Source organism: Crocodylus siamensis, chromosome 2 (assembly GCF_052110815.1).
Source record: "Crocodylus siamensis isolate JL-2025a chromosome 2, ASM5211081v1, whole genome shotgun sequence".
In the NCBI taxonomy this organism is placed as follows: domain Eukaryota; kingdom Metazoa; phylum Chordata; order Crocodylia; family Crocodylidae; genus Crocodylus; species Crocodylus siamensis.
In genome coordinates, this window is record NC_143396.1 from 277,074,823 (window position 1) to 277,100,219 (window position 25,397).

The 25,397-nt window shown below is 44.3% G+C and overlaps 1 protein-coding gene across 1 annotated transcript in view; it reads left to right on the plus strand.

The window, feature by feature from the left end:
• Nucleotides 1-25,397, plus strand: part of TDRD9 (tudor domain containing 9) — a 141,588-nt gene that overhangs the window by 110,509 nt on the left and 5,682 nt on the right. The window contains exons 26-34 of the mRNA XM_090034129.1: nucleotides 1,273-1,485; nucleotides 5,434-5,523; nucleotides 9,043-9,303; nucleotides 10,261-10,413; nucleotides 12,466-12,536; nucleotides 13,712-13,821; nucleotides 14,029-14,125; nucleotides 19,718-19,856; nucleotides 20,770-20,888. Of these exons, the coding sequence (XP_089890255.1) occupies nucleotides 1,273-1,485; nucleotides 5,434-5,523; nucleotides 9,043-9,303; nucleotides 10,261-10,413; nucleotides 12,466-12,536; nucleotides 13,712-13,821; nucleotides 14,029-14,125; nucleotides 19,718-19,856; nucleotides 20,770-20,888 (1,253 nt within the window). The remainder of the gene's footprint in view (nucleotides 1-1,272; nucleotides 1,486-5,433; nucleotides 5,524-9,042; nucleotides 9,304-10,260; nucleotides 10,414-12,465; nucleotides 12,537-13,711; nucleotides 13,822-14,028; nucleotides 14,126-19,717; nucleotides 19,857-20,769; nucleotides 20,889-25,397) is intronic.

Consider the following 25,397-nt stretch of genomic DNA (forward strand, 5'->3'; position numbering starts at 1 on the left):
TATGCAGAGTCTTTAGAACAGCATAGCCCATCCCTGCCCGTCCCCCGGCACGATTATCTTGAGCGCAGCTGGCGGCAGTGGCGGGAAGCAGGGCTGTTTCCTCCTCCTCCCCCCGCACCACTTTTAGCTGGCTCCAGCTTCAGCTCCAGCAGCCTTGCCCAGCAGAGCCTGCGCTTGTGGCCATGTCTTGGGGGGAGGCTGCAGGCAGGTGGTGAGAGTCTGCGGCGAGCCCTGGCAGAGCCTGCTGGGCATGGCCGCTGGAGCTGGGGCTCGCCGCAGACTTTCACCAGCTGCCTGCAGCCTCCCCCCGAGACATGGCCGCAAGTGCAGGCTCTGCTGGGGCTCACTGCAGACTCTCACCACCCGCCTGCAGCCTCCCCCCGAGACATGGTGGGCAGTGAGAGTCTGCAGCGAGCCTCGGCAGAGCCCGTGCTTGCAGCCATGTCTCGGGGTGAGGCTGCAGGCGGGCGGTGAGAGTCTGCGGCGAGCCCTGGCTCCAGCTCCGGCTCTGGCGGCCATGCCCAGCAGAGCCCGTGCTTGCGGCCATGTTTTGGGGGGGGGGGGCAGGGAATACCTGGGTGCGGGGAATACACAGACTGTTTTATGAAAATAAAATTTTCCACAGGTTATACATGGGTGTGGGTTATATCAGTGTGTGGGCTATATGCGCGAAAATACGGTACTGGTTTTCTTCATTCATAATTAAATTCCAGTTTCTATCCAAATTGATTTTGACTTACGTATATTGGAAAAAACCCTCTAGGGAATAGTTATTGTAATTTTTTGTGGAAAAATATAAGCTACAATTTGCTTAGATAAAACTTGTATAGACGTGGTATATTTTGACTTGCAGAAAAGTCCCAGATTTAGTATCAAGCTATTATAGTTGCAAATAAACAATTAATGAGAATCAGCTTTTGTGGAAAATAACTAAAAGTACAAATGCAAAATAAGATTGCTTTTAATTACTTTGATTTAAGTAAATTCATCATGTCAGTTTGCATACCCAGAGCATTTCTGAGTTTACACCAAGTGGTTACGTGATGATAATATGTTTCTTATTTACAGAACCTGGTGAAATTACAGATGTTATGCTTCATTGCTTAACAGCCTATTGTGCTAGTCAAGATTAAGAAAGTTGTATTGTACTTTTCCTAAAGGAGAGTATAACATTTTTGAACACTAAGAATAGAAAGTATATACATATGAGACAACTGGAATAGCTTACAAAAATCAGACTCTTCTAAGCATGTTATATCCTGGTGTTTGTAGGTAGTCGAAGTTGGACACTTCTGGGGTTACAGAATAGATGAAAACAGTCTGACTTTACTCCAGACCCTAGCTGATGAAATTAGTCGCTTTGTCCTGATGCCTCTGCCAGAAAGTCCACATCCAGATTTAGTTTGTCTGGCACCATTTCCTGAATTGGAAAACAAAAGATACTACAGAGCTCGGATCCTGTATGTTTCTGGAGATTCAGCTGAGGTACAGTAATATGTTGTGTCATATTGAGTAGGTAAGACATAATTGGGTTAACAATCTTGCAGCTGCACTTTTTTAATTAAATGCTTTTTTTAGTGAGGTAATTGTTGCAAAGAAATGTGTAAAACCTTGTGACAGGGGCAGTTAAGAAGTAGAACAGGCATTTTCCTTGAAATTAAAAGGAGAATATTATTGATGGAAAAGAAAAGTAAATGTTGTTGTTTCATGTGTGCCGAGATGGTAGATGTAAAAACTGAAAACAGGTTGCAGCTGCACAAGATATTTTGTTTTAGAAGCACAATGATGGAGGAATATGCTGGGTCAGTGAGTTCAGTCCTTTGGTAAAACTGGTGACCATATCATACAACTCCATTCTTATACTGATCTCTGGCTCCATCTTTCCTATTACTTCAGTTGAAAGGTTGTTTGGATTATCAAGGATGAGATGGTGAGAAGCTCATCTTCTAATTTTCAGTTTATCTGTATTTGTGTCCAGTTTTTGCCCTTTGACTTTTCCTTCTATCATGTTTACTATTCTGATCTACTTACAGGAAGAAATCATCTTCTTTCAGTCTTCATATTGCTAGAGTAAGCAAGATGTGCTCAGAGTCTCTTGTCACAAAATAGGCTCTGCATCCTTTAGATTGTCCTAGTCATCCTTCTCTGGACTCATTTTAGTTTGAAGTTAATGCTTTTGAACAGAAAAAACCAGACCTGTATAGAGCATTGCTGAAGAGGTCTTATTAATGCCTTGTACAAAGGCATTAGTACTTTTTCTGTGTCTGCTGAAAATACCTCATCTCACAGAATCATAGAAGTAGGGTTGGAAGGGACCTTGTAGATCTTCAAGTCTGACCCCCTGCCTGGGCAGGAGAAAAACTGGGCTCAAATGACTCCAGTCACATAGGCATCAAGCCTCTTCTTAAAGACCCCCAGGGTAGGAGTCAGCACCACTTTCCTTGGAAGTTTGTTCCAGCTCCTAACCGCCCTGACTGTGAAGTAGTTCTTACAGATGTCTAATCTAAACCTCCTCTCCAACAACTTGTGGCCGTTATTCCTTGTTATGCCAGGGGGCACTTGGGGAAACAAGGTCTCTCCCAAACCCTTCTGGTCCCCCCTAGTGAGTTTCTAAACGGTCACCAGGTCCCCCCTCAGCCTTCTCTTGTGAAGGCTGAACAGGTTCAGGTCCCGCAGTCTCTCATTGTAGGGTCTGCCCTGTTGTCCCCGGATCATGCGGGTGGCCCTCCTCTGGACCCTCTGCATGTTGTTCACATCCCTCCTGAAGTGGGGCGCACAGAACTGGATGCAGTACTGCAGCTGCGGCCTGGCCAGTGTCGCGTAGAGCGGAAGGATCACCTTCTTGGCCCTACTTGAGATACACTTGTGGATGCACAATAAGGTCCAGTTAGCCCTGCCAACCGTGACCTTGCATTGTTGGCCCATGTTCATCTTGGAGCCGACTCCAAGATCCCTTTCTGCCTCGGTGCTCTCAAGAAGGGAGTTTCCCATCTTATAAGTGTGCTGCTGGTTACTACTGCCCAAGTGCAGCACCCTGCACTTGTCAGTATTGAAACGCATCCTGTTTTTGCTAGCCCACCCCTGTAATCTATCCTGGTCTTGCTGCAGTCTTTCCCTCCCTACTAGCATGCTCACCTCACCCCAGATTTTGGTATCATCAGTGAATTTAAACAGGTTGCATTTCACCCTGTCCTCCAACTCGCTGATGAAGAAATTGAACAGCGCAGGCCCAAGGACCGACTGCCCACTTCCCAGGTTGACTATGACCTGTCCACCACCACCCTCTGAGTATGACCCTTGAGCCAATCTGCAGTCCATCTGACTGTGTAGGCATCAATGCCACAGTCACCTAGTTTTTTAATGAGGATGGGGTGGGAGACAGTGTCAAAGGCCTTGGTGAAGTCTAGAAAGACTATGTCCATGGCAACATCTGCATCTAATGCTTTTGTGACCTGATCATAAAAGGCAATCAGGTTGGTCTGACATGACCTGCCCCTAATGAAACCGTGGTGGTTGCCCTTGAGCATCATCCCTGAAGCCGGCCCATCGCAGATGTGCTCCTTGATGATCTTCTCGAAGAGTTTCCCTAGGATTGAGGTAAGACTGACAGGCCTATAGTTGCCCAGGTCCTCCCTCCTCCCTTTTTTTTAAAGATGGGGACCACATTGGCTACCTTCCAATCATCTGGCACCTGTCCCGAGTACCACGAGCACTCATAAACCCGTGCCAAGGGCCCTATGATAACCCCAGCTAGCTCCCTCAACACCCTGGGGTGGAGAGCATCTGGACCTGCTGATTTGAACATGTCCAGCCCCTCCAGAAGCTCTCTAACCCAGTCCTCCCCAACCTGAGGTCTGGAGGCGTTTGCCTCGAGTCTGTCTTGCATCACGGTGGGGAAGTCCCGGTTCTGCCCGAGAAAACAGAGGTGAAGAATTGGTTAGAGAGGTCTGCTTTCTCCTTTGGCGCAACCACCAGATTGCCCAGAGGATTTTGCGGGGGTCCCACGTTTCCTGGTGCCTTCTTCATCCTCCCTATATATTTGAAAAAGGACTTTTTATTATCTTTGATCTTGGACGCTAGTCCTAGTTCTATGTCTGCCTTAGCTTTCCTGACAGCCCCCCTACAGGCCCGAGCAGAGGAGGTATACTCTTTGGAGAGAGCACCCTCCTTCCACCGGTTGTACGCCGCCTTTTCGGCAATCGGGCATTCCTGGACACCCCTGGTGAGCCAGGGGGGCTTTTGGGCACTCCTGCCCCACTTCCTCTTGTTGGGATGGTCACCCCTTGGGCCCTGAGTATCGTCTCCTTAAGGAATGACCACTCATCTTGGGCACTGAGTTCCCCTGCTCTTGAGAACCCCAGCGCCTCAACCACTAATCTCAACTCATTGAAGTTGGCTACTGCCTTGCTGCAGGCCCTTGACACCCTGCTTTGGATGGTGAATTCCAGCAAGCGATTATCGCTATCACCCAGGTGGTCAAGGACCTGGAGGCCGCTTACCAGGTCATTGCCTGTGGCCAGGACCAGGTCCAATAGGGCATTTCCTCTGGTGGGACTGCACCTCCTGAATTAAGTGGAGGTCCTGTATCTCGGCCAGGAACCTCCTGGAACGGTGTGACCTGGCTGACTGTTCCTCCCAGCAGATGTCCGGATAATTTAAATCACCCATGACAACTACATCCCGTGCCTTAAGTGCCTCTGCAAGCTGGCCTGAAAATTCCCGGTCCAGCTCCTTCCCTTGGTTGAGGGATCTGTAGCAGACCCCCACCATCAAATCATTCTCCCCATGGCCCCCTTGTATCTTGACCCAGAGCACTTCAGCTTGCCCCTCCTCTGACCCATTCTGCTGGCAGAGGATGTGTTTTGCTCCTTAACATAGAGCGCGACACCCCCGCCTTTCCTTCCTTCTCTATCCCGCCTGTATAGCCTATAGCCCCTAATGCTGACTGCCCAGTTGTGGGATGAATCCCACCACGTTTCTGTAAGCCCTATTATGTCTGGGTCTGAACTGGCTATTCTGAGGGCGAGTTCCTCCTATTTATTCCCCATACTACGAGCATTGGTCTATAGGCATTTAAGGCCTTGCCTAGCTGCGTGTCCTACCCCCCTGATTTGGGAGACTGTCCAGACCCTTGTTTTTTATCTGGGCACTTATTGCGTTTGTCACCTGTCTTGCTCGGGTGGTGTCGTCTCATCTTCCTGCGGCCCCCTCCCCTGATAGGTTGTAGGATGTATTTGGTTTTTTATGGGTGCAACACATTGGCCCATGTCGTCATCCTGTGATGAACCAGAATGAAATTAAAGTAATCTCATATACCATAGTAGGGCTCTTCTGTAATTACCTGTACTCACTTGTATAGTATTCTGTTATTCTTTGATCCTTTAAAGTCCTGCACTGATCCTTATATTTTATTTTACTTTTCTTATTGTCTAGGTTTTCTTTGTAGATTATGGGAATAGATTGAGAGTGCCTTTAAATCTTTTAATGGAAATTCCACAACATCTTTGGACGCTTCCTTTTCAGGTAACAATAATATCACATACTACTTTTTTAATGAATTTATTTAAGTTCTGTGTAACAAATTAAAGTATTTTAAACAACAGCACTTTCCAGAATGAGAACGTACTGTTGCTGGTTCACATATATTACTAATACAGCATACAGGAAAGACAACTTTGTTAGTTGTAAAGTATTTTAGCAGACCAAAGTGCTTTCCATCGAGAGAATATTAATTGGACAACTCCCTTGGTTTGTGTATCTACAAGTCTGCCAGCTCACCTGCGCACACAGTTTTTAGACATCTCTGCACGTGAGGACCCTGGAATCATAGAAAGTTAGGGTTGGAAGGGGTCTCCAGAGGTCTCTAGTTCAACCTCCAACTGGATCATCCCAGCAAAAGCTTTAGCCAGGGTTTGAAAACCTCCAAGGATGGAGCTTCCATCACTTCTCTGGGTAACCTGTTCCAATGTTTTACTACCCTCCTAGTGAGAAGATTCTTCCTAATATCTAACCTAAACTTCCCTTCTTGGACCTTGAGACCATTGCTGCTTGTTTTCTCATCTGCCACCAAGAACAATCCAGCTCCATCCTCTTTCAAAACCCCTTTCAGATAGTTGAAAGCTGCTTTTAAGTCCCCTCTCAGCCTCTTCTTCTCTAGGCTAAGCCCAGTTCCTTCAGTCTATGCTCGTAAGTCATGTTCAGCAGCCCTCTCACCATTTTTGTTGCCATCCACTGGACTTTCTCCAATTTGTCCGCATCCTTTTTGTAGTGGGTAACCCAAAACTGAACACTCTACTCCAAATGTGGCCTCGCCAGTGCAGAATAGAAGGGAATAATCTCTTCCCTTGACCTCCTGGCAACACTTCTACCAGTGCAGCCCAGTATGCCATTAGCCTTCCTGGCAACAAGGCACACTGCTGGCTCATATTCAGCTCATTGTCCACTGTAACCCCCAGGTCCTTTCCTGCAGAGCTGCTGCCCAGCCAGTCAGCCCCCAGCTTGTACTGGTGCATGGGATTGTTCCGTCCAAAGTGTAAGACTTTTTGCGCTTGTCCTTGTTGAACCTCATGAGATTCCTTTTGGCCCAATCCTCCAATCTGTCTAGGTCACTCTGAATCCTAGCCCTGCCCTCCAACTTATCTACTTCGCCCCCCACCCAGCTTGGTGTTATCTGCAAACTTGCTGAGGGTGCAGTCTGTGCTATCTTCCAGGTAATTGATGAAGACATTGAACAAAACTGGCCCCAGGGCCCACTTGGTGCCAACCAGACATCGAGCCATTGATTACTGCTCTCTGAGCCCGATGCTCCAGCCAGCTTTCTATCAGTCCCTTCATCCAGCCCATATTTCCTTAGCTTGTCTGCGAGAATGTTGCGGGAGACCATATGAAAAGCCTTGCTAAAATCAAGGTACACCACATCCATTAGTCTCTCCTCAGCCACAGAGCTAGTCATCTTATGGAAGGCAGTTAGGTTGGTCAGGCATGACTTGTCCCTGGTGAATCCATGCTGACTGTTCCTAATCACCTTTTTCTCCTCCAAGTGCTTAGAAATGTTTTCCTTGAGAATCTGCTGGATGAATCGGGGGTCCTCTACCTAATTGTTGGGTCCTTGTGCACTGGGAGCTGTAAAAACTGCATGTATATGTCCACCAGGATCTAGGATATGGGAGAGGCTTGTTGATCCCAGGGTCCTAGCAGGGAGCCCTTCCATTTGTAGTTGCTATGTGGGGGAAATCAATCAACTTACCCTGTCTAGTACTTGCAGACCTATGCCTCAAGCTTCCTGGTAGCAGTGGCATGATTGGGATCTAATCCCTGATCCCAACAATCACCTCTTACCATCCATGGCTGGAAGCATGATTATTGGGATCAGGTATTAGATCCCATTGTACCATTAAGTGAATGTCTGCCAGCCCCTGAGAGAGTCCTGGCATTGGGAACTTCCCTTATGCATACACCCAAAGCAGCTCCTGGAGGAGGATCTGCAAAACAACAACTAGTTCCTCTCTCAGTGTCTACTGTAGGTCAGTGAGCAGTCTGGGGTATTTCTGCTTTGCCCCTACTTGGTGACAGTTGTTGGTGAACTGTAAGTCAAACCCCAAATGCCCACTCAGCTGTGCAGAGAACTGCAGAAAAGAATGTATAGGCATTACATTTGCCAGATCAAACTGATAAACTGTCCATGTCTGAGGGCCTATCGTTGTGAAATCTTGTAGTTGTTTCTCGTCTCTGCCACTTAATTGTTGTCCTGACCATCATCTTAATTTTGATCTTCTAATCCAGGGTTGTCAACCTGTCAATCCAGGTGCCTGATCCTAGTGCACAAGCATGGCACTGGGTCTAGGGCTCAATCCCAGACTGAGGAGCTGGGGTGGGAAGAGGGGTAGTGCTAGTCCTACAAAGACTAATTTCAGTGATAGGCAGTGGCACCAGGTCTCTGGGGACCAACCCCAGGACACCAGCCCCCTTGGGGCCACTACTAAGTATGTGGGGCAGGGAGGGGCAGTGTCAGGGCCCAGAATGTGATCCTGGAGCATGGGACTCAATCAGGCCTGCGGACTAGCTCCACGCCACTCATTTGCAGGGCCAAAAGTTGAGCATTACTGTTCTAATATTTTCCAGTATACTTGTCTTTAATGCCTGCCTTGAACTGATTTTAAATGAGCTATGTTCCTAGATGGCTAGGTTTAAAAATAAATTGTCGTTCAGATTTTTCCTTGCAAATAAAAGGGCTAGAATCTTCTGTTACTTGACACTTGGGTCTTCAGTTGGCGGTATATATTTAAGCCTATTGCAGCAAGCAAGCCATTCTATTAAATTCAATATTAATGACTAAAGTTAGAGTTGAACCAGCTGGATTTTTTTGAGGTCATTATTCATAGTTCATTATTATATCTCCTTCAAACTTGGTAGTGAGAAGTTATCTGCAGACCCACTCTCCTAGTGTTGATTCTGATATTTCTTTGGGTTCTGAATAGAATAAAATACAACTTACATTAGAATCTCATTTGCCACCTTAATTATAGAATGGCTGCAATGGAAAGGTTGAAAACTCTACATTTGCTTTTCAAGGGTAAAACAGCTGCTGCAGGGATGTGTATTGAGGACCTTCTGAAATGACACTGAAAATTTCAGTTGTTTAATGAAAGATACCAAAGTTTCAGGGAGGAATTGTCACATTCTTATGAAATTTTTTGATTTTGTTGACAAATCAACGCTGTACAACAAATTGAGATGATGTTACTTTTTCTTAGACCTTTTTTCTGTATGTCTTTTGGAAACTTCGTAGCCCACTGAATGAAATGGTGTAAGATTTTCTGTAAATGTAGATATGTTTGCTATGGCAGTTAAAATGAAGTGTCAGTAGTTCCATAGCAATCTTAGGATTTCTCAGTGCAAAATAATGGAGTTGATATAGTTAATGGAAATGTTACATATGGGCTTCATTATTTAGATTGTAACTGACCTTAGTAATGTAAATAAATAAATGAAAATGTGTTATTTCTGTAATGCATTGTATTTTCTTAAATGGTTTTGCTTCAGGCATTAGAATTCAAGATATGCAAGATGCGTCCCTCTGCAAAATCTCTTGTATGTGGAGAGCAGTGGAGCTATGGTGCTAGTCAAAGATTCACTTCCTTAGTCAATGGCTGTGCTCTCATAGTGAAAGTGTATTCAGTTGTTCACAGTATTCTGCATGTGAATCTTTACTGTCATTCGGGGATTAAAGACATTGTGAACATTCGAGATGTGCTTATTAGAGAAGGCTATGCTGAAGTAGCTGAAGAATCATACCAATCAAAGGTATATATTAAATAAAAATAAACCAGTTTTTCTGGTTTTCTTTTACTAATCTCGTTTATCTCCTGTGTCCTGAAACCACATGGAGCTGACATCCTGAAAGCTTTACACGTTAGACACAGCTGGGTCTAACTAGTAGTTGAATGTAAATTTGTATTGTAAAGTGTGTGCTTATGTACATGAAAGCATTGTTGGTCTTTTGAGAGTACATACAGGTTTCCCTCAGTTTATGCAGTACATACGTTCCTGGAAGAAAGCGCATAATTCGAATTCGCATAAAGGGAACCCACTTTACAATGTAACAAATAATGATATGTTCCAAGACCTCAGTTGTACTGACCCCCAGGCCCATTTCAACCACTTTTACAAGACCATTTTGGTACTCACCAACAGCAGACAGTCCACATGAGCACAGGGTGGTGGTGAATGTTACCATAATGGGGATGTCTGCAACATGTGTTTCTGTAGTTGTCAACGGGCAAGAAGCACAGATCCACCCAGGACACTATATTTTGGTGTGCATCACTCCCGCAATGCACTGCACAAAGCAGCTGATTGTGGACTTCTACCACACCGATCACATAAGAGTGAATTTACCTTGCATATAATGAATTTTTGGTATAAAGAGTCATTGCATAAGAGCAAATTTGCACATACAGAACCCTCATAAAGTGAGGGAAACCTGTATACTAGTGTAATTGTAATATGACCAGAACACACTCTTTTTTCTGAAACACTTCCAAAACAGAATTGTATGACACTTTATTAGCTGAACACCTTGTATGTTAGAAATTCATGTTTTATGATTCAGTGGGAAGGATTTGTAAAGAAAATACTAGACTTTGTATTATATTTGAATTTTTGCACCTCCATAGATGTGCATATTTTTTCATTAAGCTTACAAGACAAATTTTAAATTTGAATGTTTCCACTTTTCCAACCTTTTCTGTATTTATATAGCAAAGCCATGAACTGCTCAATGAGCTGTTTTCAAAACCGGCAAAACATGAGGACAACACAACCCAAAAATCCTCAAGGGAAAAAGAGAAACAACTAATTGAAATGATGTCAAGTAGCTTTTCTGCCAACAAATTTGGTACTCCAAATTGCAAGGTAATTTCAGAAATGTGGTTTGGGGTTTTTTTTTTTTCATTTGAAATTGTAAGGGCTTGAATAGCTATTTGGTAGGCTTGGGCAGAAGAATTAAAGTACAGGTGACCCTTGCCATTTGTGGGGGATATGTTCTCATATTCCCTGTGAATGGCAAAATCTGCGACTAAGGCACCGTGTTCATGAACGCAGTGCCTCACGGGGGTGGGGCACAGTTGCTCCTTTAGGTATATTGAAGATGTGGGTTCGGCATTCGTGAATATTTGAAATGGTGAATCCTGAACCCACGAGTTGCAAGGGTTTCCTGTAAGTCTTTAGCCAAGATTTTATTTCTCTCTTGTAATATTCTTTTTATTTATAGCTGAAACTAGTTAAGAGGCACTGCTAACTTAGGTTTTTCACATCTGGCTGTAGATGCATATGTGTAAATCATTGTGAGATTCGAAGTGAGTATTGCTTAGGGAGCTGTAAAGCTTGAAATTAACTTTTAAGACTTCTGTGCAAGGTCCTGAGCAACTCTGGTACTGTCTGTGGAAACCATTTCCAATACAAATAGAATGTTAAGGATAAAATTGAATACTTCTGTTTGTATGGTATATCAGTTTTTATCTTTAAAAACAAGTTGGAAAATAATTCAGAATTTACTGAGTTCTGGAACTGGAATAGTAATTAAGTCTGTGGAAAGCTGATCTCATCAATCTTCTGAATACACCAGCAGTCCTTCCTGCTCAGAGCAGGGTGGCTGGACCTGATGATCTCACAAGGTCCCTTTCAGCCCTAAACTTCTGTGAACGTTTTGAAATCAACTTTTCCATGTTAATCTAGATTTCACAGTTAATTGTTACGAAGCTGTACAACTGTCAGCAGTGACCAAAATTTTGGGACACTTTTGGCTGTTAAAGATTACTCTTGTGGTTTTTTTGTTGTAACAGTAATACAAATTCTCCCCTGTTTTCTTTCTAAGCATGATTTGTTGCCATATTCAACACTAGAGTAATAATTTACTGTCATTCACTTTTAATTCCTGTTCCGAGCCAGCTCCTTCTTAACGCATATAGAAGCACCTTCTAACACCTTGCAGAATATGGCCTTCACTACGGACTAATCCAGTTGATCTTTCTTTATCACTGTTTTAATTCATGTTTTAGGGTATATGCTTTCTAGTCCATTGCCTAAGAGCATAATTTAACCTCATACTCCAATCTATAGTGACACTTCCTGTAACTGGAACACAGATGCTGGTGTATTCAAGCAGGCAAACTCTGGTTACCACCACTGAACATACAGCCACAGTCAAATTTATTTCTAACAATCTGAATGTAAATCCATACAAAAAATAGGTTCTGCTGATGATGCAAAGTTATCCTGCAGTAAGTAGTACTAGTGATGCAGTATATGGTTCCATTACTGACCATATAATTTTTTTTAAATGTTGGATTTTTTTGGTTGTATGTTAAAGCATATATAGTCACAATTAAACAGCAGACATGAAAAACTGCAATTCTGTCCTGCTTTGCACTCTAATTACTTGTTAATCTTACCAAATATGTTATGGTTTTCCCCCCAAATCAGTAGCTAGGCTCCTTGTTGGGCAAATGCATGTTTTGTCTTCTAAACATGTTTGCACTTGCTTACTTTACATACACATGGTCCCATGGAGGTATTTGCATACAGCACGTCTCACATGCATAACACTATGAATAAAGTCTTTATAGGATTGGGGTCCTGACCGCTTAAATAGAAGTGGGCTGAGTTGTTTTGGTAGATAATTCTGTGGCATCCAGTTTTCCATTGAGATCAGTAGGAAACTGAATGGTGCACATCTGTGAAAACAGGCCATTTTAGATGCCTCAACATGAATTTAGGAACCAAAAGTATGATCTTCATATATTAAAATTTTACCTGTTACGTGCATGTATGCTACAAGCATACTAAACTAGAGAGAGAGGTTAATTGTTATCACTAATTAAAAGCTTCTTTTTTTATGATAGACTGATTAAGCTGGAGGTCCAAATATTAACTAAAAATATTTTCATTTGTCTTGTATTTTCAAAGGCAGTGCTTCATGGCCCATTCAGTCCTTATGAGATGAAATGTCATAGTATGACCCAAGTTGCCAAGTTCAGGTATGGTAAATCAGTCAACAGTAGCACAACATCACTTATTCTTATGCATAATAAGAGTTACAAGGTAGCATATTTGCCCATCTTGAATTTTTTTAAATTCATCTTTATGCTATAGTAAGTAACTCTGCAGCAGAGATTCTCAACCAGTTGTTGAGAGTGTCACAAGATCCTTTTAGGGGTGCCACACCACCACTGCCACTACGTAGAACTGTCCTGCTGTGCCTCTATTCCCAGAAGACTCCTTGTGGGGCTGGACTGGACTGTGGCTGTGGCAGAAGGGGGCAAACTGCTGCAGCCCAGCCTGACAAGAGAGGCTGTGTTCAGGTTGTGGCAGTTGCTGCTGCCGACTGGCCTGATGTAAGCGTTATACTCCAGGATTCTAGAGCAAAATAAGAACGATTACTAAAATCTCATGCTACAATAAGTGCAGTAGCATGCTCATATGTTCTGAGTAGTAGGAAAACTCCTTCTACTGAAGCTGGCAATCTCTAGGCTGCTCTGATACTAGGTTTACTTCTGCAACTCTTCTTGCAGTCATGGCCTTATTCCCAGCTCCCTTTGGGCACATGAAGTGAACCTGTAAGAAGCTGGTGTGGTTCTGCACAGATCAAGCAACATTCAGCACTATGAAAAATGATGGGGTTTAACTCTTAAGACAGAATAAGCATGTATGAGGGAGGGAGTTCAGGTTCTTTGAGTTCAAAAATTCATTTGGGAACCTTGATGATATAGCTGAACATGGTAACGGAACTCGAAGTTTGCTGGCAGGAGCAATGAATGAAAATCTTGCAGGGGAGACTGTCTGTGTTCATAGAACAAAAGGAGGGGCTCCCTCTGCCCACATCCACAAAGGGTACTGCTAAATTCAGAAAACTTATGGAGGAATGCCTGGAGTCTGAAAAGGTTAAGAACCATTGCTCTGTAGCGTTAAAATACAACATGTGATTTAGAATTTGGAGAATTGGTTAATTTTTTAAAGCATTTGAGGCAAGGTCCCTTAAAGCATTTGAAGACTTTTACTGCAGATAGGTTCAAAACTATGAGCCTGATTCATATTGGGAATTGAGCTGCTAAATAGAATTAGTTTGTGCATCGATTTTCTCTGAATTCTTTATTTGTACTAGTTGGCTTTCTTTATGCTGCAAAACACATTTTGTCATTTTTTTCCCCTCTAGAACCATCTTGATAGACAAAGAGAGTGTAAACTCTGTTATTGTCCATGATACCCCTGCAGATCCATTTCAGCAAATGTTGGTTGCTGCTTCCTTATCAGTAAATGCAACTGGTAACGTATGGAAATAGGCAAAAAAAAAATTATTGTGTATTCCTAATTTTATACATTTTTTGTACTACTTTAGCTTTTAACGTCGTTCATATGAACAGCCACACAAGTAAATACATTTGTCACTATAGTTCCTTTTGTGGGCTGCTTTGAGATTATTTGTGATTTTTCGCACTGCTAACTGTCAGTTTTTATTCTTTTCTGTAATAGGGTCCACCATGTTGTTAAGGGAAACGACTTTTATGCCTCCTATCCCTGGGCTACCAGCACTCCTCTGTATGTTGTTTGCTCCTGTTATAGAACTCAGGTATTCATGCCTTTTTAACAATATTTTTTTTCTCATTGATAAATTTGTGACTTTAGCAAATTGACATTGTACACCTTCAGAAACTGGGTGCTTTCTACCATTGTTTCCCAGTGCTTCTCATTTCTTCCATCCTTTATCAGCAGTGCTGTACAGCACTGCAAAGATGTTGGGTAGGTATGTAAATCTGAATTTTCAAACTTTGCCTTCATGTATGCCAGTCACGTTCCTTAAATGGTTACAAGTATAGATGTAACAGGAGATAAGTGTATAGTGTAGATTTCTACTAATCTTAGATCTTCATGGTGGAAAAGATTTATGTGTTAAAGGTTTTATTGCTGAATTTTACTTTTTCTCTTCTGACCTGCTTCAGGTACCTCGAACCTTAAGTAGGTCTTGGTTTCTTGGTCTCTCTGGCTGTAAATAGATGTCTCATGTCACGGAGTACCCTCCAGGGAATGCTTGCTTCAGACTGCTGCAGGGTTGTTAGGTCTCTCAGAGTACCCCTTAAAGTAGAGGTGGGCAAAATACGGCCAGCGGGTCGGATCCGGCCCATGAGGCCATTCTATCCGGCCCGTGGGGCCCCTAAAATATGTAGAAAATGAATATTCATCTGCTCTTGGTTCCTGTCAAAAATGACAGGCACCAAGGGCAGTAGGACCCAGGGGAAGCCCAGTGGGCTCCCACAACAGCAGGGCCCCCCCCAGCGCAACCCCCACAGCCAGAAGCCCCAGCTGGGGCTTCTGGCCTGGGACCACATGGCTGCCCTGGTGGTGCAAGAACTTCAGGTAAGCGGGGGGCAGGGGAGAAGGGCAGGGGGAGACCCCGGGCAGGGAAGGAGCAAGGAGTGGGGAAAAGCTGAGTGTGGGGGGGGAGTTGCCCCTCCCCTGCCCTGTGGCAGGCGCCCTGCGCTGCAGCTGCTTGCGTCCCGCATGGGGCTGCCTGTGTCTGCTCCGGACATTCCCACGTGGGCTGCGAGCTGCTGCAGCAGGTGGCCGTGGGGCGAGGGAGGGGCTGCTTTTCCCCCCTGCACTCAGCTCTTCCCTGGGTTCCTTCCCTGCTCCTTCCCGGCGCAAAGCAAAGTGGCCCCTCGCCCGCCTTGGAGCTCCCCGGCTGCTGGGCAGGCGAGGTGCCTCTTTTCCCCACGCTCAGCACCAGCTTCTTTCCTGCCGGTGAGCAGGGGGTTGGGGCTGTGTGCTGCTCCCTGCCTGTGCTGGGGGGCACTGGGTGTGAGTGGGCAGGGAGCCAGCAGGAGCACAGGGCCCGCACCAGTGTCCCGGGACCAGTGCCGGTGGGGCCCAGAGCAGGGTGGTAGGAGCGGGGGGTCCCAGCCAGGAAGGGCTCTATGGAGCTGGGCCAGCTCCCTCCTCTCCCTGTTGGTGCAGCCCAGCCCAGCTCCACAGACCCCTGCCAGCCTGCACCCTGCTCTGGGCCCCACCAGTGCTGGCCCTGGGACACTGGTCCCAAGACATTGGGACTTTGGTCCCAAGATGGTGGCTGGGGGCAGGGCACCTGTCAAGGAGCAGGGCTACCCATGCGGCTCTCGACAGCCTGCCAAAACTAGGTAAGTGACCCTCCACCCAAAATAATTGCCCTTCCCTGCCTTAAAGCCAGCCCAGGATTAGTATCTAGAGAAAGGGGGAGTCTTAAGTTCCTTCCTGCTTGAGACCCTGGCCTTTTGGGTTCTCACCTTCCCTGACTCTCTGTGGCCCTGACTCCAGGAGTGAGCATCCAGTTCTGCTCCTGAGAGAGTGACTTCACCTCCTGTTGGTGAAACAGCACAACTCACAGTTCCAAGCAGCATATCAGACAGTCTCTTCAGTAAAGGCATTTACTGGGGCTAAGGCCAGCCAGCCAGAGGTTCTCTGTCCCCTCCAAAAGGATTAAGCAGTCCTTCCATCCCCAGTCCAGTTCACAAAGCCCTGGGCACCCCCAAAGATAGCTTATTTCATTTACTCAACCCTTCCGGTCAGGAGCTGCCAGGTCGGTTGTTTTCAGCCTGTTCTCCCACTGTCTTGTGTATATCCTCAAGGCACCCCATGGATGTCACATATCTAACCCTTGTTGACATGTCAGCAAAGTCATTCAAGGCTTTGCTAATGCTAAATGTCTGTCCAGTTGTCTCCTGCACCTAGCCAGTCCTGGCACTTAACCTCTTCTAAGGAAGACCTTGAGTCACATGATAGAACAACAGTGTGAACACAGAAACAACACAATAAAGCATGTAGCACATTACAGTGCACCAGTCACATTCCTGAGATTATTACAAGTGTAGGTATAGCAGTAGCTAAGTGTATAGTGTAGACCTCTGCCAGTCTCAGATCTGCGTGGTGGAGAGGATTGTATGTTAAGCTGTATTGCTAAACTTTATTTTTGCTCTTTTCACCTGCATCAGGTACCTAGAGCTTTACACTGGTTTCAGTTTCTCAGTCTTTCTGGCAGTAAATAGATGACACAGGCCTGACTGTCCTCTGATTTAACTTGGATTAAAATGGGCACAGCAGTCATTTACAGACATTACTCTTGCAAACTATATTGCTGCTTCTCCACCAGAGAGGAGCACACAACCTGGCTGGCTTGTCCCAGTTAAAAACACAATAACCTTACAGATGCACTGTATTTGTCCCCTAGGGACCCATTAGATCCTACTGCAACATGGTTTGAATAAACCCACAGCAGCTATTTGATGAGTACAGTATAAACTTTATTCATATTATCAACCGGGTGAGTATAAACTTAGTGTAGCCTTTATTCATTCTATAAGCCAGGTGATTGGACTGGATGACAGCAGGGATAGTGCAGGGTTAAATACAAATACAAAGGGCATTTCTTCTGTTCTACTCTGCTCAAATCTGCATCACTGCCCACACATCTCACAATTTGCTGATTAATGAACTTATTTAATTGTAGCTTTCCTATGTACCTTTCCAGGTACATACCATGCTTTGGTTGTACTGTCCTCTATGCTTTGCCTATCTGCTATGGCAGGTTATACTAATTCTGTCCATCCCAGGATGTTCTTTGCCAGATTCCAAATGTTCTGATGCACTCTGGTGCTTTCTGCCAAACTTCAGACTTCCATATTTTAACTCTCACTGCTCTTGGCCTGTTTACAGCCTGCATGCACACATTCATGTCCTGGGAAAAAGCACTAGCACATTTTATCCTGCATACCTGAAAGGGACTTGAAGCTCATATGTCTGTAGGATTGTGGGACAAAAGGTTTTCTCCTGGCACAGATGCAGTCTCTGTTTACATCCTCTGCCTCTGTCCTCGCTGGGCCTGCATTCTGTCCACTTTGCATCATGCCTCTTGGCTGAAATGGAAGCTGCCCTTCCCTCAGATGCTGTTGCTGCTTGGCAGACACCTCCACACATGGCAAACCCTCCTAATGGCAGCTTGTTGAACGCACGACTATCTCTCTGGCCATGGACAGCAGTGAAAGTGGCAGGCCTGATACCCAGGCTGTTCCTCCCCATGCAGGATCTGCTCTGAAATCCTCTTTTGGATGATGCTTTACACATGAACAGTCAGTGAGTCATGCCTTTGCCCTCACCACCCACCTGGATGTAGTTTCATAGTTGGTAGGGTCAGAAGGGACCTGAGCAGATCAAGTCCGACCCCCTGCCATGGCAGGAAAGAGTGCTGGGGTCAAACAACCCTGGCAAGGTGTCTGTCTAACCTCTTTTTATAGACCCCCCAGGGTAGGAGTGAGCACCCCTTCCCTTGGAAGTTGGTTCCAGATCCTAGCTGCCCTGACTGTGAAGTAGTGCCTCCTGATATCTAGCCTGTACAAGCTGTCCTTTGCTAAGAAGACTAGTGACCTCCAGTGGCGGTTGCCACATGGGGCCTTGGGCACTGCCACTTTTGTCCACCATTTAGATCAGGTGGCGTGAATGGCCTGCCCCTCCTGTTTTCTATGCCATCCTGAACTGCCCCCTGCTTGCACCCACTCTCTGCTGCCCTTGGTGCCACCTTTTGTACGCTGGGCTTCTACATTTTCTCTGTACTGAGTAGCTCTGGGGAGTATGATCTGCCTAGTCAGTGGGCCAGGCCAAGATGACAACTGTGAAGAGCTACAGAGGCCAGCTCTGATAAAAGCCTCCAACTCTCTTGGTTCCTGATTTGGACATGTCTCCTTTGAATTTGAATGTTTCACCTTGCAACAAAACTTGGACCAGCATTGGTTGTGCTGAGCTGTTAAAGGGGAACTGCAAGATGGAAAAATGGACAACTAATCCTAAATGTGTAATTCCATGAAAGGCATTTCAGCCACTGGTGATATGGGTGTTATGTTACTGATGAGTCTCTTATGTCTGACCCTTGGTGGGGCCCCTCAGTTTTGTACTTTTCCCCTATAGTTTTTTATTATTTTTTTATGATTTAAAAAGTCAGAAGTCTCTGGATCCAAATCCAAGCAAATATGATCAGAAAAGGATTTGTGCTATAATACTACTTTCAGATTCTTTCCTCTTATAAGCCCTCATGTAAAGGAGTTCATGAAAGCTGGAAGCCCTAAAGATGGAAAGTTCAGAATTAGAAATTGGAAAAAAAAAAAAGTCTTAATCTATACTTCGATTGAAATTGGAATGAATAGTGAAAGCCTAATGACCTCAAAGTACATAGCATAGGTTACATTCTTCTACATTACAAATTGGGGTAGTTACACTGCAAATCATTGTTTCATCACAGTGGGCCCTGAAGTGTTTCAGAAAACACAAAGATCCTGAAAGTGAGGCAGTTATTGGTAACTTGGTTCCTGTACGGCCATTCAAATGAGTTAGAATCATAGGAAAATTAGGGTTGGAAGGGACTTCAGGAGGTCATCTAGTCCAAGCCCCTGCTCAAAGCAGGGCCATCCCTAACTAGATCATCCCAGCCAATCCTAAAGCTTTGTCTAGCTAAGTCCTTAAAAACCTCCAAGAATGGAGATACTCCAGGTAACCTGTTGCAGTAGTTTACTACTGTCCTTGTGAGAGTTTTTCGTGATTGTGTAACCCATGTCCACTACTCTCCCTGCATCCGCAGACTCAGTCATTTCATCATAGATGGCCATCAGATTGGTCAGGTATGACTTGCCTTTGGTGAATCCATGGTGACTGTTCATAATCACAACCTTTTCTTCCAAGTGCTTAGGAATGGATTTCTTGAAGACCTGATCCATGATCTTTTCAGGGACTGAGATGAAGCTAGCTGGCCTGTAGTGCCCTGGATTCTCCTTCCCTTTCTTTAAGACGAGCACTATACTTGCCCATTTCCAATTGTCTGGGATCTCTCCTGATTGCCACAAGTTTTCTAAGTTAATGGCCAGCAGCTTTGCAGTCACATTGGCCGACTTCCTCAGCACCCTTGGGTGCATCATGTCCAGTCCCTTGGACTTGTACATGTCTAGCTTTTTTAAATAGTCCCTAACCTGTTCTTTTGCCACTGTTGGCTTCTCACCTCCTTCCACAAACTGTGCTTGCGGTAGTCTGGGAGAGTTGTTCCATGTGAGTGCCTATTTCACATTAAGGTGTTATTGTTAAATTTTTGATGTCTCATGATGTTTTGTATGCTTTCAAAAATTCCCATTTTTCCTATTTGCATTTTGTTTAGAGTTGATAAAGATGGGAAGAATTTTACGGGCGTTCTTTGTGGCTTGGGGTGGAACCAGACTCTTGGAACTCCAGTTCTTCCAGAACATGAAATGGAGCTGGCATTTGATGTACATTTTGACGTGGATGATATAGTGGAGGTAAAACATGCTTAGGAATTATTTTCACTGTTGTGTTGCATAGCTGGAGTCTAGTGGTTGTCAGATAACGTTAGCTATTTCAGTTTTATTCCTTGAAGTCTAGCAACCTTTGGCAGGATTTTAAAGTTGTTTAATTTTTTTTTTAGTGGAGTTGCCTGTTTATAACCTTGAATTGATTTTGTGCATCACAGACTAAGTTTAAAACACCCTAGGGTTATTTTATTAAACTTTATTGAGCAGAGTCAAATACACAGTGTAACACACTGGCATGTTTTTGGACTGCTCTGTATAAGCAAACTGACACTTAAATCAATATCAAGTTTGTACTAGTCAAACTCTTATACAAAAGGCTTTTGTTTTCTGAGAGATTAATACCTTTTAATTATATTCTTGGTATAAAGGATTACTACCACTTTTATAGCTTAATTTAGCCATAAAAAATTGTAAGAAGCAGGGATTTCTTAGGGTGTTGTCTTTTATTGGACCAAATGCATAGTTGGGATCAAGTTAGACAGGCTTTTGAGTGCAAGACATTGGGACCTAAGGAAGAATGTCTTGCACTCAAAATCTTGTCTAACTTGATCCCAACTATGCAGTTAATTCAATAAAAGATAACACCCTAAGGAGTCCTTTCCTCTTACATAATTCCTGGACCATCACTGCTACAATGTCAGTCTAACACTAAAATAAAAAATTGGACATTCATATATAGAAAAGATGCACCTAGTCTCATTTGGCCTTTTTGCTAAAGTCAAAGGTGCAACAACAAACTGTTGGTCTTAACTAAGGTATTCTAGATGTAGGGTAATGTGAACATGATGGCCACTGCCTACATACACAAATAAAATTATCATGTTTTATTGGAACTGGTACTTGGGCTGCTTTTCATAATATATCACTGGCATATTTACAGATAAACATCCTAAGGACAGCCATTAACAAACTAGTTTGTTATGGTCCAAATGTTCCGATACGCCATGGAGAAGAGAGAATTGCACAGCTGCAAGAAAATGCTCGTCAGAAGCTTTTGAGGTAAGACTTTTCATATAAAGGTTCTTTTGTTTTCATAGTTGATAGACAAAACAGCATCTCCATTAGTTTTCTTCTCTTTGATGATAGCCGCCTTGTTTGTTACAGTATCCTGTACACTTTTATGAATTTCTGGTGTTTTCTGGAAGTTGGAGAATGCTCCAGCTCTGCTAGACCCTCCAGCCTGGGACACAGAGTACATGTTTGCTCTGGCCCCAGCGTGACCCAGTAGCAACAGCAGTGGTGGCAGCTCCGACCCAGGCTACAGGTCCTGGCCAGAGGTGCCACCAATGCATCAGCTGTTATGGGACTGGGCTGGGGCCAGAGCAAACATGTGCTCTCTACTCCAAGCTAGAGTGGGACTAGAGCCTGCCCGAACAAAGGTAAACAGCTGGAGGAGGGGGCAGGGGGAGAAGGCAGTGGAGGGACAGGGTGCAGCTGCAGTTCTGTCACCAATCCTGAGTCAGGACCAGCCACAGCAGCTGCCTTCTCCCCTCCCCCACTTTATACTTGAATCCAAGATGAGGGGCCTCCCCCCCATATTAAATATGGGGGCACCTCATCTTGGATTTGAATAAATACAATTTATGTTGAAGCAGGGGCGTTTCCTTGACACTCTCATGCTAAGATGGAAAAGCTTAAAAATAAGTCTCCCCATGCGTTGTAGGGAAACTGGTTGCCATGGCATCCTCCTATCACATTGAAAGTGGCAATGTTTCCTTGACTCCCTCTTTGGCTGCAGATATTTTAATTGTTTTGCCAAGGTTTACTAACTATATCCACTGATTCGGTATGTGTGATTACCAGCACCTCACATTTTACTCCCCAGCTGTGAAGAGAGATTGGGTCACCACATTTTGTAAAGGGATAGATGAGTAAGGAAAGACTCTGGTCTTACTTTGAGACACTTGGGTATGCCTTCTTGGGCACATCCACATATGCAGGCACATGCACTTGCAGCAGCTCAAATAGGAGTGGCATAAGTTTGAGCTGGAGACTTTTTTGCCTCCATGCACATGCCCATGCACTTTGGTATGGGGCACGTTTCACCACTCGGGGCAAAATAACCCTGCCCAGCTCCTTCCGGATCTGCAGCCGGGGGGAGCAAGAGCTTGGGTCCAGTACCTGTTCTGGCCCCAGCAGTATAAAAATTTGCCCTGATGAGCAGCTCAGGACTGCTTGCTCCTGGGAGCGTCTGGGGCCCGGCCACTTGGTATCTAGGGACACTACACCTTGTGCCAGCTGGACTGCTGAAGCAGCCGTAACTTGAGAGTTTCCTGCACCCTCTACCCACTGCAGCAGTCTGGCAGTGGGGGCTGCTGCCTGGCTGTGACCTGCTGCCACCTGCGACAGCATGTGGCCTTGAGGTTGCTTGCCTGCCAGACCCAGACAAGGACTGCACAGCCGGAGCAGAGGCATAGGCACCTCTGAGCCAGCTGCCAGTGAGCTGTGGCTATACATTTGGCCTTTATGTGGCACTACTGCCATGTGTGCCGCCGCCCTGCCATCTGGGCAGCTATCGCCCAGAAGATGTTCCCAGTGTGGTAGCCTGCTTTGAACTGTCAAAACATGTCCCCCTAGCCCCAAGTGGCCAGAGCGTCTGCCACCTCCAGCTGGGTGGGCTCTTTTGCTTGGGTCCTGCCACCTGCCTCACTAGCAGGAATTCTGGTGTTCCCTATTGAAAACCTGCAAACTCTCTGATAAAAATAAATCTGAAATTCACTCTTTGAAATACCCCAAAATCCATGTTCTTCCACAATTAGAACAAAAGGCCACTATATATGTGTGTGTGTAGAGAGAGAGAGAGATCAGTTAGGCAATGTTTTATTGCTATATGTACAATGTTAAAGCAGTTTGGAAGCCTACTAGTGTCTCCATCATCATCATAAAATAAATTCTAAATATCTAAATAGTTTGTTGTTTGCTTCTGGTTTTCTTACCAGATGTGGGGTTTGCTAAAGCACCAGGGCAAGGGACAGGTATAGAGACACTTTGGCTGGCTACAAGAGCGTCTCTTTGGAGAATCCGAGTCTCCGGTTGCCTCAGGGCACAGTCCCTTTTGGGGAGGGAGCGAGGTTTATTTGATACCTGGACATTGCAAATACCCTGTGCGGGGAACATTTTTTTTGTTTTTGTTTCCAGTGTGCCTCTTTCCCCGTCTCAAATTGCTTTGAGACAGGGCAAGAGCCACGTGCAGGGTCGCCTGGATGTGCCCCTTCAAGGTATCAGGGTTTGACAAAAATTTAATATAGACTGTGGACCTGTGTCAGTGAAATGAACAAAGGGACCTGGATGGTTTTGGGCATTATGTCATGCCTGCCACTGTTGTCTGGTACAGCCAAACAGTTAATGTTGTCCCAGAGTGATACAGCACTTCTTAGCAACTTGGCACACAATGGATTTTATGCATCCAGAAAAACAGCACACTGATAGTTCCAGAATAGCTGGTTCTGACGTGTACTGCATAAACATGCTTGCCTCCATTGGGCAGGATTTCGCATATTTTTCATTGTAGACCTGCAAAGTAATCACCAAATATCAGAAGTCAGAAAAAAGTACATCTGGTAACACTTGATTTCTCGCATGCCTTGGAACCAGTTAAGATGCCAGTGTTATGATCTGCACTCCCATCCTGGGGTTTTCTTTGGGTAGCACCGTAGAGGAAAGTTGAAGCGCAAGAGTAAAAGTAACTGTGTTATGTTATGCAGTAAATAGCTGGCCACACTTACAGCAATAAATGTATGGAAAAAAAGAAATACTGTATTAATCTGCCAAACATTATTTTGCTCAGGCAAGAAACATTTTTGCAAAGCGGCTTTAACTGCAGATAGACTAAAAAATAACATTTTAAACATAGGTGACAAATTAACACTGCCTTGAGGCATCATACAAAGGTTAAACGAAACATGCTCGAGTTTACCAGCCTCTCTCCTTTTTAAAGTGATCTTCCTCTCTTAAATGACTGTAAACATGGCACCTTCTTATTCAACAGAGCTTTCCCAAGCACTCTGTCCATTCTAACTTTTATCTTGCACTGGCATGACTTTCAAACTTCCATTGAGACTAAAAGGTTCACTGAAATTTGTTCTGTAAGTGGTTACTTGATTTTACTTCTGTTACCACTGCAAAACTGCCAAGAGAAACTAAGTTGGCTTTGGTTCCTACTTGTACCTCATCCGGGAGAGTGATTTACTGAGCTCTGACTGCACAAATAAACAGGTTATAGAAAAGTAGAGATCAGAATTTGTCCTGTAGAGTGTGAAATCCTGGTGGACTATCGTTAGGATCTGTATGCAATTCTAACATTGATAAAACATTGTCTCTTGAAAGCAGCCTATTTGATATGGTATTTAAAGTACCAATATTTGACATAAAACTCTGTTTAGTGTAAGAACTACATTTTGTTGATGTGTCTCCATATCTCTTTTTCCTTTTCTCTAAACTTTATCTTCAGATGTTCTCTGTTCCTTAACTTTGTTAGGCTTCTTCATATACTCCCATACCTCCACATCTCCTTTTGCTTCCCTTCCCGTTCTCCCTTTGTGCAAAAAGCAAAACATTTGAAGCTGCATTCTAAATTTTCCAGCTGCCCAGAGATTCATTTTCCTCTGGGGGACAAAATGCACCAACTTTGATGTTTTGATGCATATTTATCATGCCATAGCTATTTCTGTATCACTCATATATTTTTTTTAATCTTTCCTGAACCAAGCAATGTCCTTTTCAGTTCCTGTCCCCCTCCCACCCAGTATTTGCAAAAAATCAAAGTTTTAATGAGACAACTTCATATTCAGTAGTGCTGATGAATACACATTCAAGATGTGCAAGTTACTGCCTTAAAATATTATAAAGCATGTTATTAATAAGTCTTTTTTTTTTTAAATCTAAAGGATTACCCTAACAAAAAAACCCTGAAGTTTCTTTGTTGAAGTTAGTGATATATCACACTTCTTTCTGTTCTAAAAAAATATTCCAATGATTACATGTCTAAAGCCATACTAACAAATTATATTAAGATATAAGGTTTTAGTTGTCCTGCAAGATTAGACCAAGGTGTAAAAAGGGCACTCAGGGACCATAGGGCCGTGGCAAAGAAAAAAATCCTTTGCGTCAGTTTTTACTGCAGAAGATATTGGGAGAATTCTCAGACCAGACCAGTCCCTCTTAGTGGATAGGTCAGAAGAGTTGGATCACATTGAAATCGCAACAGAATACGTTTTAGAACAGACTGATAAACCCAGGAATTCTGAAGGCACTCCAAGGTGAAATTGCAGAACTGTTTCGGGATGGAGAGAGACCAAAAGTGAAGTCTTGAAGGGATCTGTGCTAGACCTAGTTTTGTTCAATGCTTTTATCAGTGACGTGAAAATGGGGATAGACTCTGAAATCTCAAAATTTGCAAATGGTGCTAAACAATTTTGGGTAGTCAAATCCCAAGTGGACAGAAGAGCTGTAGAAAAATCTCACCTTAGCTGAGTGAGCGGGCCAAAATGGCAGATGAGCTTCATTCAC